The sequence below is a fragment of the Trachinotus anak genome, unplaced genomic scaffold (genome assembly GCF_046630095.1).
Source record: "Trachinotus anak isolate AG129_WGS33_773 ecotype Australia unplaced genomic scaffold, CSIRO_AGI_Tana_v1 ptg000020l, whole genome shotgun sequence".
Classification (NCBI taxonomy): Eukaryota; Metazoa; Chordata; class Actinopteri; order Carangiformes; family Carangidae; genus Trachinotus; species Trachinotus anak.
Genome location: NW_027273871.1, coordinates 7,500,001 through 7,517,858, shown reverse-complemented (window position 1 = coordinate 7,517,858; position 17,858 = coordinate 7,500,001). Strand labels below are relative to the sequence as shown.

At 45.1% G+C, this 17,858-nt stretch overlaps 1 protein-coding gene across 3 annotated transcripts in view; it reads right to left on the bottom strand.

Moving 5' to 3' along the window:
• Positions 1-670: 670 nt before the first annotated feature.
• LOC139637462 (proline-rich protein 7) overlaps positions 671-17,858 on the bottom strand; it is a 28,308-nt gene continuing 11,120 nt past the window's right edge. For 2 of the 3 annotated variants that reach the window (XM_071506186.1, XM_071506185.1), the window contains exons 2-3: positions 11,951-13,791; positions 671-2,356 (exon numbers count right to left, since the gene is read on the bottom strand). In XM_071506186.1, coding sequence (XP_071362287.1) covers positions 1,755-2,356; positions 11,951-12,299 — 951 coding nt within the window. In that variant the 5' untranslated portion in view covers positions 12,300-13,791 and the 3' untranslated portion in view covers positions 671-1,754. The remainder of the gene's footprint in view (positions 2,357-11,950; positions 13,792-17,858) is intronic. The other variant, XM_071506187.1, reaches the window with a different exon arrangement.

Sequence of the window (17,858 nt, the reverse complement as noted above, 5' to 3'; positions counted from 1 at the left end):
TAGAGGAGCAGAGAGCTGGAGAACGTCTCTTTAGTTCTGTCCCCAGGGCTGTAAAACTGATGCTCACTGAGAGCCAATCAACTAATTATCACAGCCAATTACAGTATGAAGAGGAAGGAGTCAGATTAAGATGCAGCGACTGAGCTGGTGAACGTGCTGATGGTCACTGGTTTCAGGATCAGAAACTGTTGTTTATTTCCTGTAATAATCCAGTCAATGTAAAAATCTTTTTGTGGAGGGAACCAGAGAGATGCTAACATCTGGGTTGGCCTATAAAAATACATCATCCCTGTGATACTTATACACTGCACACATGACAAATGATAGACACATAAATGTCTCTGTTTTTAATATGTGTCTGTGTTTTTAACATGTTTGTGTTTTTAACGTGTTTCTGTCTGACCGTCCTGACCATGGAGAACGATTTCTCACTCTCATGTATGCACAGTGTTTATTATTGAAGTGACACATCTGATTCTGACTGGTCTTTTTTTATTTCAGTTTGAATAACACGACATTCTCCATAAAACATCAGGTCGATGTAACCTGTCAATTCCTCTTCTCTAAATGTGTTTCTGTACAAAGCGTCAGTATCACACTGGTGTCTGATAACAGCCTATTGGATTTGCATTCAGCATAAAAACACTTGAATGAGCCTGAACACACCAAACAATGTTTCATTTCCTTTATTTTGCCTTTTTTTTAACTTTAATTTTACATGAATTATCGGAGGAAACCTCACGGGAGAAGATGTTTTTACTTCACAAGAGAAAAGGCTTTTGTCACAAAGCTTAAAAGAATGTTATTAATTTTTTTTTACGTGAAAAATCAGGATTTTCACATGAACGTCGCGGTCAGATAACATCATCCTGTTCCCACCGGATCCTCCAGGCCGAGGCCGAACTACGACTGTTAAAGACGACACTGAAAATAACAAAGCAGCATGTTACAAAATGAAATCCTGGCAGGCTCGTTGTTCTCGACCTTCACAGCTGTTTTTATCCGTCAGAGTGAAAACTGGCCTTGGGGCTCTGATGTCGCGAACGTGGCGGTCCGTACTCACCACGTGCTCTTTTGTGAGCGTCAGTACTCACGGTCCTTGTGAAGAGGCAAGCTGCAAACAGTCTTCAGAAATCAGAGCAGATAAAAGAGGAGAGGTCGTTGTGGGCAACAGACAGCTCCCGGGAGCCATGGCAACAGGAGACTGGTACAATAGGTTGCTCCGGCGCAGAGAGAGAGGAGAGGAGGAATGAAGAGGATGGGAGGTGCGACAGGGAAAAGGGAGGCAGGGACGGAGATGAAGGCAGAGGGAGTCTGGGTGAAAGCTTCAGAAGCAGCTGTGCTTGTTGCTCGTTTGTTTGCTCCTCCTCTACCGTCTCAGTGTTTTCTTTTTCTCTCCTCCTCCGCTGTTCAACAGCAGCCTTGACTCAATTAACTTTGATATGACACCAGGATACCTCAGTGACTCAACAGCACTGGTTAAAAACAGTGTGTAATTTCCTCTTTCAGCTGAGAGCCACAGTCCCAGCAGAGTAAGTGGCCCCATCGCCCACAGAGCTGCAAGGGAACTGAACTCCCGACGCCTCCGCAGGACCTCCACCCGCTTTTAGCTCTCTGGGGAATTAAATCTCTACTTCTACCACTGCTAGTGCAGGAAAGGAGGCCTACAGACAGGAAGTCTGTCTTTAAAGATCTCCTGTGTAAGGCCCTTCAGAGATGCACCAAATTATTGTTTGGTTAGTCAGCATCCAGGCCTAGACAGCAGTGCTCCGACCCAGCAGGGGGAAGGCCGTTGGTAGGCCACAGCTGGGCTCGAGTCCCCTCAGTCCATGAACCCCCTGAAACCCCTGTAAGCCTCCTTGGAATCCCTGTATCTCTCCTTGAAGTCCTTGTATGCCTCCTTGAAGTCCTTGTATCCCTGCTTGGAGTCCCGGTATTCCACCTCTGAGCCCAAGTCCATCATGGTGAGTCCTGGCCTCTCGCCGGGGCATGGTAGCCATCGCAGCGGCAGCCTGGAGGGAACGCCCCCCCGGTGGGGTGAAGTTGTTGTGGTTCAAGTCCATGTTGGACAGGAGGTGTCCCAGGGAGTCCCAGCGCTGGGATGAAGGCAGGCGGATCAGGGAGGAGTAACCCCGATCGGGGAACACAGTCGCTGCGGGAGGCTTGCTGGTCTCGGACGTGAACACCGGAGCAGGGTCCTGGTGTTCCCTGAGAGGCGGTGGAGCTGCCCGAAGCGGGGCAGGCTTTAGATAGGTGCCCCCCCGTGGGTCAGCCAAGACCTCACTGTAAGGCGGAGGAGGATCCTCCATCAGGACGGCTTCCTCATAGCAGGGCGGCTTCCCAAATATATCTCCATCTGGAAGCAAAGAGGAGACTGGGAGTTAGACAGTGTGAATGAACCTGGCTGTAAAACTGTAGAACTAAAACTAAAATATCAGGGACACTTGGCAGGTTAGATTATTTTTAAATTATAAAGGTTTAAAATTTGTGAAACTTTCCTGAAGCCCAGAAATTATTAACTGCAAACCTGTTGACCCTTCATTAAAGCTCCACACAGTCTAAAGGTAGATGTCCATGTGTTTGTGATTATAAAGCAGGTCTAGGTTCTATATTAATACTGTGAAAGTATCAAAGCCTCAGTCCACAGAGAAATGCACACAGCCTGTATTCAGAAACTGAGCCTTAAAACCAGCCGTCAGGACTTCTGGAACTTTGTGATGTCACAACAAAGCAGTCACCGCCCTCATCCATGCCCCAAGCCCCGCCCACCTGGACCCACCATCCAATCTTGTAGGATTTGGTTTCTCTGAGTGTTTTCCTGAAATCTGCTATATTTTTATTGGATCACTCAGAAAACAGTCAGCCTATCAGGATCAGAGGATTAGAGCCTCTCTTCCACACTTCAGATAAAACACCGGAGAAGTTAAAATATGGACTTTTAATTTTGCAATTTCATCCCAATCTACAGCTCATGGGATGTGGTTCGTTTGTGTCCAGTTCTCACAACAGACTCAGGATGGAGCCTGACACACTGAAACGCAGCCATCATGAAATATATGAGCGTGCAACACAAACACAGACACATCCGAGTTTCCAATAGGACGGATAAGCACAGAGTCACCATCTTAAAAACTCACACATTTTCACAGCACATTAGGTCTGAACTCTCTCTTCCTCTTTCTCTCACACATTTATTTTCTCAGCTCTGACTTCAGGCTGTTTTCCATCTCTCTGAAGACGTCATCATTTCTACTGAAGGAACTGCGCAACACAAAAAAACTCATTTATCACACAATGATTCTCCCTTCAGTCCTCACTGCAATCAGATCGTTTCCACATCTCTGAAAGGTTCAATGCTCCTGTGCAGTGAACTAATTATCAGAAGCGTTTTACAGATGCTGAGGGTTCGTCATTCAACACAACACGTGTCAGTGATGATGATTCATAAGTGACTGACTCCACCATTAACTGCTCACTACCGACCACAGAGGCTCCTATTGTGTAGAACAGGCAGCGATGAATGAGTGTTTTCAGACACAATGCTGGTCTGGATCCGGGCATGGATGGTTGTGGGTTTGATATAATGAGGCTCGTTGTTTTCATTCAAATGTTCCCAGATTATTTTTAGCAGATGTGTAGCTACACAATCACAGCCTGATGATAAAGTGAACACAGTTTACCTCTGACACCCTCTCAGCACCCACGGACACACAGCATGAGCAACGTGTTTTCAATTCAGCTCAGAAAAAAAGACAAATTCTTTACTTATTATCAGCCACTCATAGTGGATGAGCAGCCTGAAGAGATCTGCTCATGGTCACAGTAATAAACGTGGATTGTACTGAGAGCGGCGTACCTACCCTCGTCACCATGGTTACTCAGTTAGGTTTAGGCAAATAAGGTGATTTGGGGTAAAATAAGAACTTCCTCAACATTAGACGACCTTTTTTGTCATGGTTACAATAATAACAACCAACAGTCTTGGATGATAGAAACAACATAAACTGCTCCTTTCACTTTTCCATTTGTCGCTCTATAAACTCATCACTACGACCACTAGATGTCGCCTAGCAACAAAACCTAACTACGGGTCATAGTGACCTGCTGACCGACGACCTGTGGGCTCGTTTGTTGCTGTCTCAAATATTTATGTATTCACAGTGTTATGAAGTGTGTTTCCATGGCAACAAATCATTTCCTACTGCAGCTTCACATTAAAAGCTTTTAAGTGTTCAAACACCAGGTGACTTCTATTATCTACAGGAAATATTATGTGTTTGTCAGTGAGCAGTTAACACTAATGTTCATCAACAATGCTTCAACAGTACGATGCAGCGGTGATGGAGGAAGATGGAGCAGCCGCAGTGAGATGAAGAGCTGCAGGCGATGGGCTGCACACCTGCACACCTCAGCCAGGTCACCAGCTCCTTTCAGACGGCCCTGCTGCTCAGACTCAGGCTGCTGAACCAGATCACACTCGCCCACAGACTGATGGAAAAAGGCCAAATGTAACCCGACATCTTTATTACAACAACGACAGTTTGTTGTGCTGCCTCCAGAATCCTGTCACCTGTTGTCTGAAACCACCAGAAACTACAGGCGTTGCTGAATCAACCGGGACTGAAGTCGTCCACACTCACACTTTAACACACAGTCACAGTCTGGGAGGTAAATGGTAAACGAACTGCAGTAATGCAGCACTTTTCTACTCTTATCAACCCCTTACAGTGATTGATAAGAGGAGGAGGAGCCAGGAATCAAACCACCGACCTTCTGATTAGTGTTCGACCCGCTTTACCTCCTGGGTCACAGCTTTCAACAGAAACACGTCAGACAATCACTTCCTACAGTTTCACCCCTGAGCTCTCAGATGTTATGAATTCAGTTTGGTGGAATCTGTGCTCATCGTGTTTCTCTGCTGGGATCTGCACTCTGTTCTCAGTATTCGTTCTCTGACAGTCACCGTTTCCTCGCTCACGCTCTGCGAACGGACTCTTCACACCTGCTGCTGTTTGCACTGAGCTCTGACTCTGTTTATATTTGCAACCCATTAAAAGGAAAAAGCCTCAGTGGTGAAATGTTCAGACTGATGCAGAGCTGTGGTCACCAGAAACACCTGCACAGCTTCCTCCGCTGTTACGGAGCTTTTACAGGAGCGAAGCGACATGAACCACAAGTCTCCATCAACCTGCTTCATGCTCAGTTTGAAACTGCGAAAAAACAAGTAATGGAAGCACATGAATTTCAAAACAACTCTCAAATGTCATTAAAAAATCTAAACACACTGTTGAGGTGGTTTTTCAGATTATGTGACAAAGAAATATTTAGCAAAAGTGAAATTCAAACACTTTTCCCACATTTAAGTCCCATGACATGACTTCATTAGTCACGACATCCAAAAACATTGCAGACTTTTATTTCCCAAAAATCCCTGATTCACAGCTGCTGCCAGATATAAGGGGTTTGTCTTTACTGTCATTATCTGAACCAGGTGTCCTCGTCACCTTCGATTAAACACTACGACAGCTGTTGCCGTGGATGCAGTCGTCCATATGACGAGAGGAGAAAGACCAGCTGTATTCACAACATCACTCAATAGGAACATTCACAACTGTGAGTCTCTGTGCTGAGGGTCTCAGCTGCAGCAGCTGACAACAGGTGAGCTAAATACACAGATTTAATTAAAGATTATCACAGGTGATAAAACAGAAATCATCTTCAGAAAGCAGCTGGATATGTTGTTGTACTGCAGAGAAACAAAGCACAGAAATAAAAATCTACTTCTGCAACTTTTCTGAAATACACAGAGCCTGTGGGCATAACGTAAGACTATGTTTCAATGTATTGTCAGTATAAAGGAAAAGATTTTTGGCCTGATAAAACCCCCATGGATGAGATTTTGGAACAACTGAAGGTAGTTTCTATTTCCAGGCTGATGAATCTGCCCAGAACCTGATCAATATCTGTCAAAATGTTGCACAACCTCCTCCTGCTTTCACTGGACCTGAAACATGAACAGAAGCTCCTCCTGCCAGCTGCATGCACAAGCTCAGGGTGGAATAAAGAAAGAAAAAAGTACAGTGTTACTGCTCTTTTTCAAAATCATGAACATCTGAACTCAATTCCTAAAGCTCGACGTGATTGTGGCCATGATGAATTATACATGCGCTGTCACATTTTCTCTGCACAACAGTAGAAGTGGTGTCTGAAATGTTGCAGATAATCTGACAGCTGGGGAAATGAAAAAATCCTGGTTTCCCTGCAGGGTTTCTTTTTTTCTGTGACCATCTTAATTCGTGAGAAAATATCCGTTTGTGCGACCTGGTGAAGCACTTCAAACTTCTTTAAGGTAAAGCATCATCAGTTTAAAGGTCCTTATAGTCTGAAGGTAGATGTCCATGTGTTTGTGATTATAAAGCAGCTCTAGGTTCTATATTAATACTGTGAAAGTATCAAAGCCTCAGTGCACAGAGAAATGCACACAGCCACCATCCAACCTTGCAGGATTTGGTTTCTCTGAGTGTTTACCTGAAATCTGCTATATTTTTATTGGATCACTCAGAAAACAGTCAGCCAATCAGAGGAGAGGCTCAGATCCTCTCTTCTGATTGGCTGACTGACCTGTTGTCATTAAAACTCCAGAGAGAAGCCTGAGAGAGGAGATGTAAAACTACACTGAGCTGGTTTTTGGTTCTTAAAGCCACAAACATGACATTTTGGGGCAGATCCGAATCACTTAAGATGATTTTGAATTTTTTTCTATGAAGTCTGGTGTATGTTGTTTGATATTGGCCTTCAGTGCCTTTCTGGCTGATTAATTTGCTGATTATTTTCTAAACGAACTGATCAATCCTTTGATCTATTGAGGGTCAGGAAATAGTGAGAAAATCCCATCTTAATTTCTGAGGAACCAGGTTGATGTTTCCTCCAATTACTTCTTTTGTCTGAAGCATAATCCAAAGTTAATAATTTTGAGGTCATAAAATTATACAAATGAAGCCAATATTCACACATGAGGAGCTGGAACCAGCACATTTTAGACTCCTTTGTATGAAAAATGACTTAAATGATTGATTATCAAAATCATTGATTATTTATGACAGTAAAAATAAAAAACCAATCCACACATCCTTCCTCAGCGTGAAGGAGTTCAGGGCTATGAACAAACATCACAGTGTTGGACATCAACAGATGTTTGTTGAACTGTTACCATGGAGCTGGATGTATTTGTGGATGTAAAGGTGTGTCTCTGTGTATACCTGGCCACCATCCATCACAGCTCCAGCAGGCCTCACAGATACCTACAGGATCACTGTTGTATTGTGTCCCCACTCCCCTGTCGACCTCTGTGCTGTAAACGCCACCTGCAGCTGCCAGGGCGGATTTCAATAAGCATCAGCTGCACAGAAAACAATGTGGGACTGATCAGCGCCGTGTCGTTTGAAGCAGCAGCCAGTTCCTGGAGGATGAAGTCTGTAACTGTAATCTGTGGCAGCTACTGTTTACAGTGATCATATCAGTCATGGTGAGTTACAGGGTCACACTGTGAGAACAGTGTTGACGCAGCCTGTGTGGTGGAACCGAGAATAGATACTGACGTGGTTTTATTCATTTCAGGTGCTGAGTGGTTTCAGGTCGGTGTTTCAGAGGTGATCAAACAGGATCTCTACTTCAAATAGAATGAAACTGATCATTTATGTTGATTCTCTTTCTCTCATTGTTTCATCTCATCAAATCTCTCATTTCATTTCTCATCCTCCGTAATCTCTCCAGTCACCGAAATCTTGATCTCATCACTCCAGTCACATCTCTATCGTCTCTCATCTGTCTTCACATCCCTTTTTCCTCATGTCTCACCTTCTCTTTTCTCATTCTATCTTCGGTCCTCTCTGATACCTCTTCATCCCCTCCTCATCTTCTCTCATCTTTCTCGTCACATCTCATCTCATTCATCTTGTCTCTCATTTCCCCACATTTTAATATCACCTCTCTTCATGCAGCTCATCCTCTCATTTCTCAGCTCATCTCCAACACGATCAACAAGTCGGATCACGTCCGTCATGTCCCTTTGAGCCAACCACAGCATCTCAGCTGATATGTCATTTTGCATTAGTGACTACTGTGGAGATTCAGAACAACCATTTCAAGTTAGCGAGGACAAATGGTAGAATTATTTTCTACGGCTGCAGAGGAGGAATCGCGAACCTCGACCGGTCTGACCCGAGCGAACATCTGCGTGAACATCTGTGTGGGTCAGAATATTCAGTACTAAAGCCTGTCAGAGCAGCACGTGTTGGCTGTGAGGGACGACAGCTGAGTGATGCATGAGATATGTTTCTGAAGCCAAACTCTGAAAACTGAGGTGGATTTCAGCACCGGACTGAATCAGATTCCTGAACTCAGACACAGCAAACGAACCAGTGATTAAAACGTGAGGGTGAAAGTTCGGACTTTCAGCTTTAATTCGAGGGTGTTTGAAGATCACAGTCAGATGAACAGTGCAGGAGTGCAGCCACTTACTGATAATGTTGTTCTGACGCTTTGATCAATACTCAAATATCATAAACTAGCACTTGGATCATCATCGACCTCAGTCCACACATTCATGTTCTGCACAGAATAAACTGTAACATTCCCAAAACTATATCTGCTAAACATTAGCATGTTAATATTGTCAGAGTTCGCTGTCAGCATTTACTGCAGCCTCACAGAGACGCTAACAGCCAGTCACTAACTTTGTCTGCCAGAGAGTGGGGCAGGTAACGTGCAGTAGGTCTATCAGAGGCTTTTTCATTTTGCTGCAGGCCTGTCTCTCCTCTGTGGTACTTGGGTCCAGCAGCTCCTGGCTCCAGTCTCGGCCCTCTGCTGTGCTCAGCTGGTCAGCACCTGCCTCTCTTTTAGCTGCGCCGCTGCCTGGAAACTAAACCTCTTCATCAGTCTGCCTGGTGACGGGGCTCCAGCAGCCTTTGTTTTACCCTCTGCTGTCTGTCTCTGCTCATTAAACATCTTTGACAGCAGCTGATGCTCTTTTACTCGCTCCAGCTTTTCTTTTACTCTCTTTCCTTCATCCCTCTGCTTTTCTACCACCGTACAGGTGTTTAAAGCTTTTGATTCTCTCCACATCTTATGGCAGATACAACAACATGGACATCAGTATATTCTCATGCACTCCAGGACAGAAACTACACAAACTGGAGACAGACAGATTTTAAACTTTTTAAACCTAAACTAAAATCTTCTGTAAATGTTAATCCTCTGTCACTCGGTGCTTGTGGGATTTTACAGGTTTCATGTGTCGTATATGAAATGTCTCTGCTTTTTAATCTATGCTAATGCTGCCGACAATCATCTTCACTGCAGCTGCACTTTTCCATTTCAGACACGTCTTTACAATTCAGAGGGCTGGTGTAGGAGTTTCTCGGTTGAAGCTTGAATTCCTGAGAAGGAGAGTTAGCTCTGCTAGCAGGGTAAACACAACGTCCAAAAAACTCATGAATTCATTTCCATTAAATATGTTGTATGCGTCAGCCTGAGGCTGTAAAGTTTAATTTAACGGTAAAAACTCTCTTTCAGCAGAGCTGAGATGCAGCTTGAGAAAAGGTTCTTCACTGTAAAGTCCTCGAGCGAAGCAGCTCATTGACCTGCAGCGTTGGTCTGTGGCTGACAGCTGAATGAACGAGGCAGGTGCTGGTGATAAGGAGCATTTAACCCCGACGAATCCGCTTCCACACCTCTGAATCATTTCGTATGTTTAGCTGAATGATGCTGAGTTTCACCAGCTGGAAAAGCAACTGAACCCACCGCTGCTGTTGTAGGCGGGACAAAGTTGAGTTATAGTCATGTGACTGTGCCAAAGCCCAAAGCTACACAGATGTTACAACAAAGTCGACTTTTCAAGAAGTGGTGAAGATGGTGATGTCAAATTTTTATTCTCATTTCTTCTGCTGGATCGACTCTCACACCTCGTTTACAGCTGGAATTAAAACGTGATCTGTATCCAGACACATTATCCAAGACTGTCCTGTAACAACCGAGGTCACAGGTCGTCTGTCAGCAGGTCACTATGACCCATAGTTAGGTTTTGTTGCTAGGCGACATCTAGTGGTCGTAGTAATGATGACAGGAGCAAAGGGAAAAGTGCGGTGACATTGTTATTATTGTAACCATGACAACACAGATCGTCTAATGTTGAGGAAGTACTTATTTTAACCTAAATCACCATCTTTTCCTAAACCTAATCAAGACACGACCATTATTATAGTAACCATGGCAACAAAGGTCCGGTACGCCTGCCGCCATAGAGGCGCTATATCAGGAGACACTGCTGTGGTCGTATCAGAGGGATGAAAAAAACGACCTGAGTGGTTCAGGTTGGAGAACTGGTTGTGTTTTCCAGATAATGAACTATTTTGTATTTACACCTGCCAAAGATCTGAACACAATGCGAGACAGACGACCTCCAGAAGGGGTCGGCAAGATCCAATCATCTTCTGATCATAACTACACCTTGACTGAACAGCCGTTTTTTTGTCTTACCCAGATACAGATCACATTTTATTACCATTAATGATCTTGTTTGAGGACCAAATAAACCAGTGGTTTCCAATCCTCTGTTTTAATTTTTTGCACAAAAGATCCAAAACATGAAGCGACGTAGATTCGTCATCACAAGCTGTGAACAGTTCAATTTAAAGGTAACGATCCCTCCGCACACTAAAGACATAAAACTCCACAGCATTTCAACCGGTGCGCTTCAAGATTAGACTAATGTCTGAGAAATAAACGTCATAGGTTGTTTTCTTGTTTCCTCCTCATGACTCTCAGATTGATCCTCTCAAGTAAAAGAAGCTCAGACGCTCGAGGAGCAAAACAGCGACAGCGAAACATTAGATAAGCTTGTGACAGATCACATGACGCACTAACTGCTTGTAGTCGCTGCTCACACACCGTCTGTGTCCACTGGAAGAAACACACTGACTCAGGTGAGTCAGGTGAGGGCTGAGCGTCACGGTCAGTGTGGACAGGTGTGATTACACAGATCAGGAACTCCGTCAACATACGTATGAGAAACAGTCTAAACCTCTCTCTCTCTCCACCTGTGTGTTGTTCCCTCTCTCGCCCATCTGTGCTGCTGCTGCTGACTCCACACCTCTGATTGTCTCTGTCTTTTTTTTTTTTTTTACAGTTTAGCCCGGCTGTCTTGTTGCTTGCTCCGTCACCTCCGCAGTCACCACCCACGGCTCAGCAGCAGCTGTCACCATGACGCCCCGCGGGGGATCGCTGCCCGGCAGGCAGGGAGGTGGAGGCTGGGAACCAAAGAGTCTAAAAAAATCTGAGTCAGTGGATAATAAAATCCTCCTCCTGCTTTCTGTCTGCATCTGAATCCCTCTCATGGATGATTTGAATTAGTTTTGTTGTATTTTACATTTTTAAGTTTGAGTTTGTCCGTCGTAGGAATGAAATGTGCATTTGGTTCCTAAATAAAAAGCATACAAGACGTGACAGGTCTGGTTTTTGTCAGTGATTGCACCCTCAGCGGTGGAGGAGGATTAATGTGCTGACAGAGGACGTGCTCAGAGAGACGGAGGGAGGGAAACTCTGCTGCTGGGGACCACTTCTGAGCTGTTAAACCTTTCTGGGTCTCTAATACGTGCTGCAAAAACACTGACAAATGATTCTTTTCCACTGAGACAACTTCTTGTTGAGTAGAGGGTCTGTACCGTACGTGCTGCCTCCAGGAAAAAGCCTCAGCCTCGTTCTCTAGTAAACATCAGCATGATAGCATCATTAGCATTTAGCTTGGGTCGTTCAACCTGCATAACAACATAAAATGTTAAAATACTTCTTATCTGCTTCCTGTTAGCCTGCAGATACAAACATTTCATAATGAAACAGGTGAATCACCAAAATAAAGGCACAAACTAAAACTATAACGATCCTTTTACGTTACCTGGCATGCTGACCCAGGTTGCCTGTGGCATGGGATGAGGAACCATCACGGGAAGTGGCGGCGACAGAGTGTGAGGAGGGCAGAACTGCGGCGGCTCCCTGGGCAGCTGTGGAGGTGGTGGCGGCGGGGGAGGAGGAGGAAGAGGAGGCGGGTATCCTGTGGGATGACAGCTGAGCGGCTCCATCTCCACGGTCCGCAGACACTGCTCCCTGAGCCGCTCGTCCCGGCGGCGCTTCAGCCTGCGCTGCAGGAAGCTGCAGAAGCAGCAGAGCATGACGATGAGCGCCCAGACCAACCAGAAGCCGGCGAAACAGGCCAGGAAGGTGTAAGTGCCCTGAGACATCACCATGGTGGTGATGGGATGGGCAGTGAGGTCCCTCCGAGGTCGGAAGAGGTGCTTCAGGTAGGTGAGATGGGCTTACAGGTGAGGTTACAGGTGACTGATGATTTGTCTCTCCAGGGTCAATAAGACAAATTCAGGCACTTTTATCAGATCCAGGGAAAATAATCCGAGGTGGGAGCCGTCACAGAGCAGAGACCAGTTCAGTTTCTCCACCTCAATTATGATGAATATCAATTAGTTTCAGTTTCTGAAAAATAATGACGTTGCTCGGTGACAGGTTTTGTTTCAAGATGGCAGCTCTCTCACTCAATACTTCACAAATTGAAACAGACATTCAAGTGTCCTCTTGTTTCTGATGCTTAGCAACGGCTGAAGAAATTAAAAAAGATTTCATTAAAAACAGCTCAGATGGACAGTTGGTGAGTTCAGGAAATCCAGTGAGACTCAGTAGAAGCTGGAAACATGTCTGACAACTGAAAACACTCTGCAGTCAGCGGCTCTGTGGGGTTTCTCTTTGTGCAGCATGCTCAATAAAACATATATTTTTGCACAAAGGCTGTTAAAGCAGAAATTAATTATGCAGTTAATTGTCTTGGAAACAGCAGCAGCTCGTTAGTTTCAGCACAACCAGCTCTGTCCACCTGGTTCACAGATTAATGACTGTAAATCACAGCAGGTTCCACTGAAGGTGCAACCACAGGGTGGGTGTAAAAACATACGATTTCTGTCCAAATGAGACCAAAATTCAGAGGAAATCTTTGTGCTTTTTTTTGGTAATATTAAAGATAAATTAGTTTTGACTTAAAAATAATCAGAGTTTTTATATTTCAAAGTTACAGAAAGGTCATAAATCTGGAGGGAACCTGCAGGAAATAAAAGTTTCTTTCTGTTTGCAGATCGTGTCCCTACGTCCTGATGTTTTAGAAATCACCTCCGTCTGCCTGAAATGCTCGTCATTTAGATGGAAATGTGTCTGACTCCCAGGATAAACACACACTTTCACAAAGCGACAGACACACCCGGTTATTCCTCAGGACTACAGATGAACTCTGCACCTTCCCTGCTACTGAAAACGTCCATTTAAATTCTCCAGAAGGCTCCAGCAGACTCCCTTCAATAATCCACCCGCTCAGTTTTCCTGAAAGGCTGATGGAGGTACGGAGGCTGGAAAGTTTTCCCGCTTTTCTGATGGAAAATAAAACTGCAGCAGCATTATGGCCTGATGTTTCAGGCAGGAGACGCGAGGAAATAAAAATAAAAGAGTTGGAAGAAACAAAGGCCTGAGGGTCAGATGAACTGAGACAACGTCCAATCAGAAGCACCAAAAAAACCCCAGAGGTGATGTGTGGATCCTCATCAGACCGGCTAATCCACGTGAAGTCAAACAGCTGGTCCCTTCAGGGCCGCGGGGGGTCGGAGTCGGTGCTCCGTCTACGCCGCCAGGACGCCGAATTCCTCCCTCTCAGATCCCGGCGGGACTCCTCGGCCTCACGCTGCTCTACAAAGACACACGGGGAGGAGAGGAGAGCGTCGTCAGTGATGATCAGAGGACCGATTCAGACAATATTTTGGACACAGTGAGAAGTGAGCAGTGAAAACAGCACAGAGGCCGAGCGGTTCTAAATCTCAGCTGTTCAGGCAGGAATACGACGCCGACCTCTGGGGCGGGGTATCAGTGTCCCACTTCAGAGACCAGCTGAGAGAAAATATTCACAGTGAGGGGGGAGCTCGGAAATAACAGGATACATCACACATTCATTTTCCTCGTGGAGAACTTCACACTTAAGCCCCCTCCTCAAAGACAGGACACTGTGAACCCACGGCCCCAGAACAACTAAAAACATGAAACCTTGTTTTATAATGTGTTTGCCGTGTCTGAAGTTTGGTTTGGTCTGAGCACAAAAACAACTTGGTGAAGGTGAGAGGTAGACTGTGGTCACAGGCTGTGTCCCAGTGCTGGGGCCACTTCCTTCAGAGGAGGTGTCACTGTGATGCAATCAGTCTTTAAATGCAGCTTTTGAAGGATGGGGCCCTGAATTGATACACAAGGAAACCAACACTGAGCACTGGTAGCAAACAGGAAGCTAACGGTGATCTCCTTCATCAAAGTATGATGTTAAAGCTCCACCCAGTCTAAAGGCAGATGTCCATGTGTTTGTGATTATAAAGCAGGTCTAGGTTCTATATTAATACTGAGAAAGTATCAAAGCCTCAGTCCACAGAGAAATGCTCACAGCCTGTATTCAGACACTGAGCCTTAAAACCAGCCGTCAGGACTTCTGGAACTTTGTGATGTCACCACCCTCAGCCAAGCCCCGCCCACCTGGACCCACCATCCAACTGTGCAGGATTTGGTTTCTCTGAGTGTTTACCTGAAATCTGCTATTTTTTCTATTGGCTCACTCAGAAAACAGTCAGCCAATCAGAGGAGAGGCTCAGAACCTCCATAAATGAGAAAGATAATAAAGAAAAATAAAAACACCATAACTCAAGAACTCGTATGGTCTGATTCAGGCAAAGAGGAAGAAATTAAGGCTCAGGTCAGAGAAGTTCTCTTTAACTCCAGATAAAAATTCATTTCTCTCTGTAACACTGACACAGATGCTGCTGCTCTGAGGAGCCACTGTGTTTACATTCCTAATAAACTACAGGGAAACAGTCTGTGGCCTCTGAGTGGGAGGAAAGTTAGGGCCTGATAAGGAGCAAAATATCAGCAGCTGGTTTTTGTTTTTCTTAATTTGTCCCTGAGGTTGATTTCTGCAGCTGCTGTCTGCAAAACTTTACCTTGACCAAAGCTTAGTTTTCAAACTGTTCATGTCTCAGCTCAGCAACAGGAGCAGGTGAACCTGTCGCTCCCAGCAGACGCTCCTCTGGACTCTGACGTGATTTCAGAGCTCCAGCGAAATCAGACCAGAGCTGGCGATGGAGAACAGAGGGTCCTGCAGGTTTTTATGTCAACAACCCCGAACAGACGGACAGTAATTAGACGGCAGACCTCCATCTGGTGAGATCCGACCCCCCAGAAACCCAGACTTCAGATTTCTGCTGACATGGTGACTATCTGTTGTGGATATTTTGGTGGAAACTGAGGAAGCGACAGCAGGAGGAAACTGCACAGTTTCCTCAAGAAAACTGTTCTTTTATGAAGCAGAAAGTCCTCTAGTAATTGAAGCTCCAGCTCTACTGCTCACTGTGCTCAGCTGCTCAAAGTCAGAAGCTCAGAGCTGAGTTCCAGAACTTCAGCAGAGACATTCAGGGATCTGGTGGTGATGTTAGTGCTGCACTGAAACTAACTAACTAACTAACTAACTAATCTTTTCCACCAGTGTTTTTGTGCAGGGCAAAACAAAACCAGCACAGAAACCAGCCCAGCACCAGAACTCCAGACTGAAACCCCAGCGTGGGGGTGGGGGTGGACGTGGTCGGTATCCTGCTGCAGCAGAGAGAGAGAGAGAGAGAGAGAGAGAGAGAGAGAGAGAGAGAGAGAGAGAGAGAGAGAGAGAGAGAGAGAGAGAGAGAGAGAGATCGATCTGATGACTCATGGAGGCAGCAGGTGAGTTCATTGATCAGCTGCTGCTTGTTGACCAATCACCAATGCACCGTGTTGTAAGACTGAAGAGTGACTAGAAAGCTGAATATTTATGTTGGAAGTGTGTGTGTGTGTGTGTGTGTGTGTCCCTCCTGACTCTGATCCTCTGACTTTTCATAGCTCCCAGGAGCCTCAGCTGCAGTTTGTGTTGCTAATCAGCAACTGTTAGAACGATCAGATGGTGAACTGCCACGCTGCTAAACATAAGCACGTTAGACCAGACTGTCCTGTATCAAACGAGCCCGAGTTAACCCATCGTTAGGTTCTGTTGCTAGGCGACATCTAGTGGTCGTAGTGATGATGACAGGAGCAAAGGGAAAAGTGCGGTGACGTAGTTTATAGAGCGACAAAGTCCACGTCAGGAGGAGGTTGGGGTGGATGGATGAATATGACCCAGGAGAGCGGTGTTCGATTCCCATGTGACAGGAGCAGCTTATGTTGTTTCTGTTATCCATGACTGTTCATTGTTATTATTGTAACCATGACAACAAAGATCGTCTAATGTTCAGGAAGAAATTATTTTAACCCAAATTACCATCTTTTCCTAAACCTACTCGAGCCACAACTGTTAATTGTAGTAACCAGTTATAGTACAGCTGTGGGCTGTGGGCTGTAGGCTTTAAGCTGTGGACTTTAGGCTTTAAGCTGTGGACTTTAGGCTGTAGGCTCTCTGTTCATCAGCTGCTGTGGAAGTGCCCTTAAGCAAGACATCCAGACACAGTCTGGGGAAATGCGCAGAACAGGTTGTTGTAAATGTGACAGTCGTGTAAATAAACCACTTGGCTCCGGTTCTTGTTTGAAGCTGCAGAGTTTAGATCTCAGCATCAATCCTCTGCTTATCTCTGCATCACCTCCGGGAGTCATGCTCCACCGGTCTCTGATTTTTCTTCTGTTTGTCAGAGAAGAATAGAGGGAATTACGCTGTTGCCAAACGCTGACAAGATTATCGGTGTTATAAATCCTTCCCTCATCTCTGAACGGCTCTTGAGGGAACCCCCCCCCCCTTCACTTTGAAACACGATGAACAGTCGTTACTCATCCCATCAGCTGCAGCGTCTCATGCTGTCACAGCTGAAGTTCAAATTTTTTTTGTAGATATTTGTCCTCAGACCTGAACTCAAACTGTGTGAGTTTGCTCTTTAGTTTCTGAAATAAACCAAACTGAAGAGCTTGTGCTGCATTAAGTGACATTTATAGCAGGAGTGGAGCATCATGTGTGTTTTTCTTCATCTTCCACCTCCTCATCATCTTTGGGAATCACACCTCTGTCATTTGAAATTGTTTGGCAGCGGTGATTCATCAGCCGAGGGTCTTCATCAGGTCGCACGGCCGCTGATATGAAGCAGAGCTTTCTGTTTCCGCCCCACGCTTCCTGCCTGCCCCATCCCGTCCTGAAAGAGGAGCGTTCAGGACGTATACGCTCAGACCTCGATCTCCACACCCACACATGTACAACAACAACACATGTACAGTACATACTCACACTATTTATATCCCTCTTTTATCTCTTATGGGAGATCTGAATTAGAACTGAACAGCAACGAGAAAGTGTGAGTGGGAAAACATTTAGAGGCTACGTGGAGCTTTTATCCAGAGACGGCTTCAGTGTTAAAGAGAAAACAAGAACTTCTTCTGAAATGAACAGTTTAACCTAATCTGTATTTATCAGTCGAGCTCAGTCTCAAACCAAACTGAAGGGAAGAGAAAACATGGTTTTAGGGCTCAGGTCAGGATTAGGCATCAGTGGAGATGACTAATAGAACCTGATGGAGCCAGAAACTACAACTCAGTGAGGAGGAAACAGGATCAGTCAGTCACTCAGTCAGTCAGTCAGTCCAGATTATAGAGCTGGCTCCACTGTTGTGGTCCAGACAAAAACTGTAATGTATAACCAGGAAAAGCTGAAGATCCTCATGTTTAAGAAGTGAAGTGATTGGTTATAAAATAGTTAAAATTCATTTAATTTCTTTACTGTT